Genomic DNA, 12,235 nt, shown 5'->3' with positions numbered 1-12,235 from the left:
TATAATAATAAATAGAAAAAATATAATAATAAAAATAATAATGTGTAAAAAAGAAAAATAATATAATAATAGTATAAAAATTTACATACTTAATATTAAAAAGAAGCCGTGGTGGCCGAGTGGTTTGACCCCAGCTCGCACTTCTTGAGTTTTTCGAAATTCATGTGCGAAATTGCATTTGAAATTTACCACGAGCTTTACGGTAAAGGAAAACATCGTGAGGAAACCTGCACCTGCTAAGCAATTCAATGGTGCGTGTGAAGTTCTCAATCCGCATTGGGCCCGCGTGGGAACTACGGCCCAAGCCCTCCCATTCTGAGAGGAGGCCTGTGCCCAGCAGTGGGACGTATATAGGCTGGGATGACGATGATGAGCATAAAAATAAAAACCACCCAAGAGCGTGCCGGACAACCCAAGATAGGGTTCCGTAGCCATTACGAAAAAATCAAGTATTCTTTTTCTAAGGATTTCGTATTGTGTACGGAATCTTCTAAGTTTAGGTATATTTTATACCTTAGGCTGTTATTTACTCTAAAACTACTAATCATTTTCAAGCAATCTTAGCCGTTATAATGTTCCTCATCCTGAATTTTTTATTTTTTTTTCCACCCAACAGTTTAGATTTTAGTTCGCTCGATTTTCATGAAAATTTGTAGTTTAAAGTTGAATATTTCGCAAACAAATCACTAAATCGTCTTAGCAACCCCCCAATGATTTTAAAAGACCTATTAAACCATACCCCATACTATAGGGTTAGTCGAGAAAAAAAAATCACCCTCACTTTACGTGTATCGTCGTCACCCTACAGAAAATGTATTACTTTTTTTATTCTATCATTTTTTTTTTTTATATTATTATTTATTTTATTGTGTGTGTGTGTGTGTGTGTGTGTGTGTGTGTGTGTGTGTGTGTTCAATAATATAGTCAAAACAGATTCAGTAACGGAAACCGCAATGGTTGAATGTCTAACCTTGCAGGTCTTTATCTCCAGTCTACAGATAGCTTAGACGTTAAGACAAACGTACGATAATGTATTTTGATTTCCAAAGGCCACTTCGGCCTCGATATGTTTGTCTAATTGATAAACAAGTTGCGAAAAGCTAGATATACAGATGTATTCTAGTGCGTTTAGCAAAACTATTCATCATCGTCAAGCGGAAAACGTCCACTGGCGAACCGTTAAATGATACTTTAGTCAAAGTCAAAATAACTTTATTGAATTTAAGCTGCAACAGCACTTGTTCAGACCTACGTAGGGATGTTTGGAAATAATTTAAGCTTATGAAGTAATATAACAAGCTTAGCGAGCAATTGTGTATGTCTGTACGTTTATACTCGTAAATTCAATAAAGTTCTATAAAACGTTCGCGCAATGACCCTGCACATCATGCGTTTTAAAACTCGGCGCACGCGACGATTAGCGGTCAGAAGATTAACACTTTCCTGATCGATAGCCGTTCACGCATGTCCAAGGATTAACAAACAATATGAGGAAATTTTGTGTGCTTCCGTGTTTTCACTATTGTCAAAGTCAAAATACATACCGTAAACTGCTTCAACTTTGCCTATAAGAGTGCTAAGTTATCGACTCTAAATCGAATAAGGCAATGTTGGGGCCAGAGGGCAAAGTTGAAGCAGCTTACGGTACATGATCCATACCATAATATGGAAAACCGATGTTATTTTATTTTGAAAACTTGAATCTATTAAATTATCTGCAAAAAAATTCGAAATAAATAGCAAATTTTCGAAAAGACTAGATAGATTTAATAGTCCTGAGCTTATGCAAAGAAAACTATGCTTTAGATCATCAAAAAGATATTCCTTGCAACTTGTACACCGACTGGCATTGAGGTGACTCATAAAAAACAAAAACTCACTCCTAAACCTTTTTTGCTAAGTATGTGTAAAACACAAATAAAACACAAATTAAGAACTTTTACCTACATTGTACTGATTAGGTACCTACCTATCCTTATTGTAAATTAAGATAAGTTAATCTTCATTTGACCTTTTAAAAATAACTCGTAGTATAAACGTTTGGATTATTAGACAAATACGAAAATTTAGAAAGTAAATGAGAAGAACTAAGCGCATTTTTTTTTAGTGTGTATCCCTTTAGATTCATACAGCGTTATTTTAAGAACCAAATCAAATATCGCAAAAGGAAGAAGCTGAGGTTAAGACCTTGCCAGCCGACCCTGGACGTGGCCCGGCGCATACAAAATGTACATTTGCAAATTATGTCATAATCCACAATCTTGTTTAGAACTGGAAAAACACCAGTGCCAAAACATTCTGTGTGTGTTACCATTCCGCTACAAGCAAGGTATCATAATTCATAATTTCCTATTAAAATCCCCTGCCTACATCATACCTACATCGACCTATTTCTTTTTTCACGTGGGAACTACGCCCCAAACCCTCTAATCAAAATATTTAAAATAATAAATCCTCTATCCTCTAATCAAAATCAAATATTTTAAATACATTTTAGGTTAATTTTATTTATTATTCAGTAACATCACCTATCTGCCACGTGATTTCTCCATTTACTTCAAACTGATATTATGATTGTATAGCTTAAATACATTAACATACCTAGGACTTTTAATGTATTAATTATAGCTTGGTTTTTAAACTGGATGTTTAGGCCAATTATACAACATAGCGATTTGATGAAAATAAATAGGTACATTTACTTGGCAGATAACATATTATTTATAGATATAATATCGTTATTTTTCTACTTGTGACGTGACCGAATTCTTATTTAGTTTATTCTTAGAAGTTTACTTTCATAAAATAGTTCCGATTCCGAATGTACCCTTGATTATACTTTTTATTTGTTATATATAAATGATTAAATAAGTGACGTGTTACATGTTTTAATTGTTATAATTATAGTTAGTCCTTTCCAGTAAGAAGCCATAAAATTGAGACAAAAAAATAAATAATAATGTAGGCATTAAATCAAAATAAGAAACAACAAGTTTACCGATATAACATACATATTTTAGATGAGCTTACTAACTTCTTTTACAGGCTTAACTTATTTTGCAAATAAAGTTCTATTACAGACGGACAGACAACCCCAAGGAAATTTTCACTATTATGATTCCATTTTCACTATAAAATGTTTGATGAAATAATCAAAAAATATGTACAGGATGGTACCAAATGATGTGATGATACTGAAACAGGTGATAGTAATGGTTAAACTGAACAACTTTCTCCAATGAACTCCAAACATAGGTCGAAAAACGAAAAAAAATAATTACAGACCCATACAAAATGTAAAAAAGCCGTGGTGGCAGAGTGGTTTGACCTATGGCCTCTCAAGCAGAGGATCGTGGGTTCAAACCCCGGCTCGCACCTCTGAGTTCTTCGAAATTCATGTGCGAAATTGCATTTGAAATTTACCACGAGCTTTACGGTGAAGGAAAACATCGTGAGGAAACCTGCACAAACCTGCGAAGCAATTCAATTGTGTGTGTGGAGTTTCCAAGCCTCACTGGGCCCGCGTGGGAAACTACGGCCTAAGCCCCTCTCATTCTGAGAGGAGGCCTGTGCCCAGCAGTGGGAAGTATATAGGCTGGGATGATGATAATGATACAAAATATATTGGTTAGCTGATCGACTTACTATGTAAAGGCGAAAAAAACTTCGTTTTTCGACTTATGTTCCTTAGAGAAAGTTGTCCAGTTTAAACATCACTACCACCTGTTTAAGTATCATCACATCTTTTGGTACCACCCTGTATATTTTTTAAAATAAATATAAAATTTATAAATAAATATTATTTAAACTTCAACGAGAATTAAATGTAAACTTGCAAGGTCTAATTCAAATCTTTTCGATAGGAGGAAAATCGTTAAAAAAAACCTTCATGTTTATTAATTCATATTATTATTCTCTTTTCATTTAACGGGACTTCCCGGTAAGGTCAATGTCAACTTTGCCCGCGAAAGGTAAAGTTGCCTGAACTTATCTTTGACCAGGAGCAAATAAGAGCTTTTGCGAAGAGCTTTTCTCTGTAATTGTGAAGACAAATATCACTTTTAGGGTTATTTTACCCACCTTTAAACATAAAAATATTTTTGTCACGGCAACCTGATTCTGGCCATGTGTCAAGTAGGTATTTTATGTTTTATTTTTAACGATAGGTACTAAGAATGGTGCTGCGGATTTCTACGGGCGATATTTACAAAAATAAAATAAGGATACACCTAAGAATAAAATCAAAAATAAAACTTAGCAATAAACAGCTATAAATACTACTTATACTAAATTAAAATCTAAAAAAGTCAAACTAACCATATTATTATTATTTAGGTACACATGCATAGTGATTTCTTATACATCTTTAACAACAGAGAGAATATTTTGTAATTCATTGAATCAGGCGTTACTTTGCGGAGGTCCATATCAATGAACTAAAAGAATTTCCTTGCCCACCCGCGACCTTACGATAGCTAAGCTTATGCAAAATATGCGTGTTCATGCAGTTCCTCCACCTCCACACTGTAAGAACACACACAAATCACACAAACCCATCTATCACCACCACCACACCACACTGACGCGTTTCGAACTCAACCATCATATTATATTATTATTATTATATTCATAATATCATATTTTGTAGTTAAATTTATTTGTATTATACCGGGTGTGGCCTGTAATACGAGCAAATAATTAAAACATAGATCGTCCTCGTCAAACTGAACAACATTAGTTATATTAGTCTATATTATATATAGTTTATTATATAGTCTATATTTCAGTTTGTATTTTCAATTTCAGTTTTACGGGATGACCGTAAAAGTAAAAATTTGGAATTGAAATAAAAAATACAAAAAGATTCCAAAAAAAACAATCTTAACATTAGTTCAGCGACTTTTAAAAAGAATGGAGTCTTTGGATTTTTCCTTTTTCATACAAATTAAATACTGCTATCAATGTACGCCATCCTTGTACCCAACTGACGTCGCCCTGTCACGCTAAAAACATCAAGCATTTTGCTTTACATTGCTTCTTCGAATAAACTTTAAAGTGCAATAAAAATTAAAAACTTATTATTTTTAAAAGTTACTGAACTAATGCTGTTTAGTTTGACGAGTACGATCTATGTTTTAATTATTTGCTCATTTTACAGGCCACACCCGGTATAATAACTATAATAGAAACAAGATAGATTACCATGTCTTAAACTTTCGTGATTCTCACTCATAATCAAAATACCACGCACAGGACTTATCACGCTAACACATACGAGTAATAATTACCTCGACGTTTCGGCAACATACCACCACCACCACGACCACCACGACCACGGCCACTGTAATGTTGCCGAAACGTCGAGGTAAATATTACACGTGTGTGTTAGCGTGATAAGACCTGTGCGTGGTATTTTGACTAAGATAGATTACATTAACAAAACATCCCCAAGGTTCTTTCGATAATTAAATAGCATTATGTTTATTATGTCATTTATATCACACAAGGTTTTAGTACATTGATATCAAATTTTGTAAAATAGTGGCAGATTTAATTAAATATTATTCAACTGTTACACATAAAATTTTAATTCATTCGCGCCTTAAATGACATTGAATATTCAATAATAAAACTGGATCGCCAGCTTTTATTGGCAAAAACCGAGCTACCTCGCTCTTGAGAACTTGTACATTTTTAATGTTTCCTATCTTCTGTTGTTCTGCTAGGAAATAAATTATAAGTAGATATGTAAGGTAGGATATGGAAGCCGTGGTGGCCTAGTGGTTTGACCTATCGCCTCTCAAGCAGAGGGTCGTGGGTTCAAACCCCGGCTCGCACCTCTGAGTTTTTCGAAATTCATGTGCGGAATTACATTTGAAGTTTACCACGAGCTTTGCGGTGAAGGAAAACATCGTGAGGAAACCTGCACAAACCTGCGAAGCAATTCAATGGTGCGTGTGAAGTTCCCAATCCGCACTGGGCCCGCGTGGGAACTATGGCCCAAGCCCTCTTGTTCTGAGAGGAGGCCTGTGCCCAGCAGTGGGACATATATAGGCTGAGATGATGGCTGAGATGATGTAAGGTCATTATTGCTTTGACATGGTACCTTTATTTAGGTCAATTTCAATGAAATACAACCTTTTTACGTTGTTCTTCCACTAGGACGACGCACGACAGCTATGTGTAAGCGAGACATGTTTAAAATATATCTACTATTATGTGGAGGTAGAGGAAGGCGGCTTCTCTATCATAACGCACTTGTGTCACACAGACGTAGCTGCTCGTGTGGTAGCAGAGGAGCAACTAATAAAGAAGATACAACAGAATTTACCTCGTGGCCGTGCCCGTGGCTTTGTTCTAGAAAGCCATACATACATTGAATCAAACATTCTGATATAACACTTCGACAGGGGTATTTCGTCACAATAACCCAACCATTTTTATTCCAGATCAATTTTAGGCCACCTTATAGATTAGTACAATTTAGTCTGAATTAAATAGGTATATATATTGTTAAATCACACAGTACAGTAGGCTGTCCTATCAAAGTTTTTTCTTGACGTATTTATCAAGGTTCTTCATTGGTAAATTCGCGGAATTTAAGTCAAGTTATAATCTGGTCAAGTCCGAATTGGAAGGGGATGCTAGGTACTGTCAAAGTGACATTGACGGCAGCCATGTTGCCTTGTTATGCCATTGTGGTTTTTTTGCAAGTTGACTCACCGTGTAAGTACGTAAGTTTACGTACGTTAGTGACCACGGCCACTGTAACGTGGTTGAAACGTCGAGGTAAATATTACTCGTGTGTTTTAGCGTGATAAGTACCGTTTGTGGTATTTTGACTATGAGTGAAAATCATGAGTTTAAAACGTTAGCGTACGTTAGTATGTACATATTATTATGTTTGTCTTTAGCTTGAAAGTCGAATTTAACCAACTTTTAATGTCAGATCGTCTTGCTGTTTTATTTGTTTATGTTCACATATGCACAAAATATGTCGTTACTGTACAGTCGAGGGCTTAATATCTTCACATACATAGCGTCAAATATAATATACATATTATGTAAACATCGACCTTATGGTTAGTGGCATAAAAGTGGACAGATATTTTTGTCATCTTGGTAACGTACATATATTTATGCTCTTGACTGTACCTACGCAAATATGTACATAAAACAGTTAGCAAGACACTGTGAAAAAATTGCCACAATTCAACATATTAAGATCTATGAAGCATAATTTAAAAATAGAACTTGCATATGTTTACTTGATTGCTTTCTTAAACTTTGAACTTTTAAAATATTATAATTAACTCTATAAGTAATATTGGCAAATCTTATGTTTATTACTTAGATAGTAGTTTATAAACATGAAGACTAGGTTAAAACTATTACAAAATATGATAATTATAATACTTAATTATGTTGAAACTTTGAAAGCTGTCTAGCCGTTTAGACTACAGAGAGGAGCAAAGAAATACCTACAGGGTGGCTCATTTAGATCGGTCAGTATAGGAAAGTCTGAAACTATAAGACATACGAAGATCTGTTCTTAGGAATCATGACATCGATTTTAGTAACAAGAAAAACTGCATTCATAGATTTAAAAAAAAACTTGTACTCAGTACAGGAATCGAACTAGGTCGTTTTCGACCTTAATGTGCTTGTCATGAAAACCGTGGTCGGTAAATGAGTCATTGCACGTACTAATTTTCTTGTCATGAAGCCCAAGGTCGGTAAATGAGTCAATGCCCGTACTGATACTGCATGGCGCGCTGCTGCAGGACCAGCACACGCACGTTGCGGCGCATGCTGAGGGAGGGGGAGGGGGAGGGCGGCACTGCCAAGAGCGCAGCCTAACAATTTTTTTTTTTCTTTTAGAAATATAAAAATTTACTCGCAAATGTGATGAAAAACATTGTATGTCGCACGGGCGGTACTAGAATTACGAACATCGACTCATTAAAGCCCTCTTCGACTTCGGGCTTCTGATAGACTCTCGTTTGTAATTCCTTATTTACCGCCCTTAAGACACAATGTACTATTAAAATATGTGTTCTGTTTATTCGAAAAAATGCAATTAAAAAAAAGCAACAATTACCTGCATGATTTTTCCAATGTTAGATAACATCTAAAATATGCTATTTTTATCTTATTAATGTCGGTTTGGAGTATTTTGTGTACTCATACTCATACTCATACTCTTTTATTGGTAATATCATTATTACATGTCATTTTGTTAAATTAATCTAATATATTCTAAGAACTAATTAATTAAATAATTTCAGTAAATAATAGCCGTTGGCTGAAATTTAAGGAACTCATCAAAAGTGTAGAATGTGTGCTCGACAAGCCAGTTTTTCAGTCTTTTTTTAAAAATGTCTAACGACGGAGCCGAAGTAATTGACTCGGGCAACTTGTTGTACACCGTCGGGCCTACAACATGAGTCACTTGTCGTTATACAAAAGTACCTACAGGTCATCAAAGATAACGTATGGTTTATTCTGGATGTCTTTAAAATGGTATAGTAAAATGTAAAAGCAGTTCTGAGAAGATTTTGTGCATTATTCTTTATTCCTTCTTGTAGCAAACAAATTTCTACATTGAATTTATTTTTAGCTTGATCTACCCTAGCATTATGAAATGAAATGACTTAAGTAGAGGGCATACAACATAACACAAACATCTTTAAAAAACCGGTGAAGTGCGTCGGAACATAAACAGTCAAAGGTTCCGCTGTCGGAATACAACAACAATACAAAGACTCTTTATTGTACACCAGACATAGTAAGTGATACAGAAAACAGATACACAGAGAAAAAAATTACAAGGTGAGCAATAGGCGGCCTTATAGCTTAAGAGCGATCTCTTCCAAAAAAATAAAATAAAAATAAAGTTGAATAGATATTATTTTACAAAGTTTTTAAGTTACTAAAGCCGAGTTTAGACTAGCAAGAAATACATTGGAGTTGCATTACATTGCGGTGCTCGATTGACCACTTCAAACTCGTTGGCTTTACGGCCTCGCAATGTAATGCAACTTGCACGATTTTTCTTGCAAGTCTAAACTTGGCTTAACACAAATAAATAAATAAATATCATGGGACACTTGACACAATTGTCATAGTTCCTAACTAAGCAAAGCTTGTAGATACCTACTATGGATACTAGACAACGGATAAACATACTTATATAGATAAATACGTACTTAAATACATATTGAACATCAAAGACCCGAGAACAAACATTCGTACATTCATACGTGCGAAAATCGTGGTGGTTAAGTGTTCTATTGTGTAATAAAGAAAGTTTTTTGACGACATTATCTCAGTAGGTAATTATAGAATCAACATTATTCAAACTGTATTCTTTTGTAGCATATTAAGTATCCCCACTGCTGACCAAAATAGGAGACCCCTGCTCTGCCACTCGTCATTGCCAAAACCTAAAATGAAAATACTTAAATATTTTGTACGTTTCTTATGTTTTGTGACGTCACAGGAAAAATTAAGAGAGGGACAAAAAATCTACAACTTATTGAAGCTCACAGCTTCTCTTATATCTATTTAATCCAAAAATGTGCTGTGAGATGTTTTATCCTTCTTAAAGACTAATGATGCGTCATGGGTTTCCGGGAAAATGCCTGTGTCATACATACATACAGACATAGCAAAGCCTATAATGGGTTCCGTGTTTGCTTAAGGAACCCTAAAAACTAGCCGTTAAGTCAGTTCAGTTTGCAACACAGACAGAAACGTCCACGTGATTAAACACGTGTGTGTAATTGCTTAATGCTTTAACGTTTCGGCGTCCCCGTCAAATTATTTGTGACCAGTAATTTTCCAATTTATTTTTAATCCTAGAATTGAAATTTATTACATGTAACATGCAAAAAAAATATAACTAGATTTTTTTGCTGACTACACATAATAATATATTCGCAACTACCAAATTTTAAATTAACCCTATCACTTCTCGTATGAAAAGAAATATTCTGATTGTCTTAGATTCTTATGTAATCAAAGTCAAAGTCAAAATATCTTTATTCAATTTAGGCTATAACAAGCACTTATGAATGTCAAAAAAATCTACCACCGGCTCGTAAAAACCTCTGTTGAGAAGAGTCCGGCAAGAAACTCAACGGGGTATATTTTTTTTAAACAGATTTACAATATTATTAAATGATTATGTATACATCACAAGACCTACAAAATATTATAAATATTTATTAAAAGTCTAAAATAGCATAATTATTACTATTGAATGCCGTGCAGTATATTTACAAAGAATAAACTCTAATGCATCTCTAACTCAAAAAATATTTCCTAATAAAGTAATTTACGATCAAAGCCCACTAAAAACCATAATGATTTCAGCTGCAATTTCAATACTCACTGTATTGTGTATTTTAATCAGACACACGACAAAAATTTAGATTTTATTCAACTCAGAATCAGTATTTTGATGATTCTGCCCATATCGAGATTGGTTAATGACTTAGCTGGCATAAGTTCGCGGGTGAGCAAAGTAATGGTTTTTGTTCATTAATAAAGTAGGTCACGCCTGATTCAATAAATTAAAAACATTTTATTACTGTAACACGATTCGTGTATGCAATAATAAAAAAGAACCGGATTTGTTTATTACTTTAGATGCTCTAAGGATGTGCGTCATAAGCTTTAAAGGGGTTGATAGACATTGAAGCACTTTATATTGATAAATAAATACGCATTAATTTTGTCAAATCGTCGCCGCTGGTATTTTACAGATATACTTCGACAGTCGTTCATTGAAACTTTTCTCTAGATCGATCAAAAGTAGGCGGAGTATACCTTCGCTTAAAAAGTAATACGACACACTTGACACCAATTTTATTGACCTAGTCCCAAAGTTCAACAAATATAAATATTATATACTTTAATACATTAATAAACACCTTAGACATGAGGGATAAATAACGTCCCGATGACAAGGTCACCGTGACTCGCCATCAAAAGGTGTCACTGTGACTTTTGACAAAAGAACAACGTTACAAAATCACATACGTTCCTACTGTTCGTAGCGCCTAGCGCAGTCTCTGTTACTCAAATCACGACGCTGTGGAGTGATGTGACAGTCCTAAGCCTGCAAAAGTGTGACGGTTATTTTGGATCAATTACTTGTGTGATAACGGTGTGACAAAAACACAGTCATAGGCGTGACATAGTCACGTTGAAATAAAAGTGTGACAAAATAAAACGTTAATTACAGGACCGTGACGTGTCACAAATATCATGCAGTGACACGAGTAACAGGCGTGACAAAGTCACGGTGACTTTCCACTGTGACTTTTTTGGAACGGATCGTTAGTCACTAATATCAAAATGTAACGCTTTTCCCCGTGTCTAAACACCTAAGACTGGAAAACAATCATTTTTGGTACAAACATCTGCTCTGCCCAGACCGAGGATAGAATCCGGGACTTCAAGCTTTGTATTCAGATTCTAACTTGGCTATCCGGTTACCTTGAGGCTGTGTTTCCACTAGAGATGTGTGAATACCGTAAACTGCTTCAACTTTGCCCTTTGGCCCCAACATTGCCTGATTCGATTTAGAGTCGATAACTAGCACCCTTCTAGGTTTTTAAACTTTTATCCCCGCGTAATAATAATTCCCGTGTAGATAAAAGTTTAAAACCTATAAGAGTGCTAAGTTATCGACTCTAAATCGAATAAGGCAATGTTGAGGCCAGAGGGCAAAGTTGAAGCAGTTTACGGTATGCGTTGCGTTGAATATATTTTTTGTGAACCAATAAAAACGCTTCATTTACCTAAGTATCCTCCCTCCGCTTAGCAGTTCCAACTAGAGCTGTGCTGTACGAGGGTAGGTACAAAAATGAAGGGTTTTCGATGGTTCAGGAAAAACTCATTACTCGCAACATTTCTGGCGGTAACGCAGCCTTATCCTTCTTAGATAGTTCCCGGTTTCTGGATCTTCTTCCAACTCTAAAGAGATGTTAGTAACAATTTAAATTCTTCAACAGAAAATGGAGATGAGGGATGGCTCCTACGTGATGCACATGTGGGAGAATCCGACGTACCAGCTGTTCTCTGAAGTCTGGATCTTCAACTACACCAACGTGCCGGAGTACCTTGACGGCACGGCGAAGAAGCTCAGGGTGGAAGAAGTGGGACCCTTCATATTCCAGTAAGTGCTTTTGCTTTACATCTTTGCAATAGGCGAGTAACACCAAAC

The 12,235-nt window shown here is 35.3% G+C and overlaps 1 protein-coding gene across 1 annotated transcript in view; it reads left to right on the top strand.

Annotated features, from left to right (window-relative positions):
* LOC141434536 (scavenger receptor class B member 1-like) overlaps positions 1–12,235 on the top strand; it is a 50,668-nt gene that overhangs the window by 19,909 nt on the left and 18,524 nt on the right. The window contains exon 4 of the mRNA XM_074096957.1: positions 12,024–12,187. Coding sequence (XP_073953058.1) covers positions 12,024–12,187 — 164 coding nt within the window. The remainder of the gene's footprint in view (positions 1–12,023; positions 12,188–12,235) is intronic.

This window comes from Choristoneura fumiferana, chromosome 13 (assembly GCF_025370935.1).
Source record: "Choristoneura fumiferana chromosome 13, NRCan_CFum_1, whole genome shotgun sequence".
Lineage (NCBI taxonomy): Eukaryota > Metazoa > Arthropoda > Insecta > Lepidoptera > Tortricidae > Choristoneura > Choristoneura fumiferana.
This window is presented reverse-complemented; position numbering and strand designations above follow the sequence as displayed.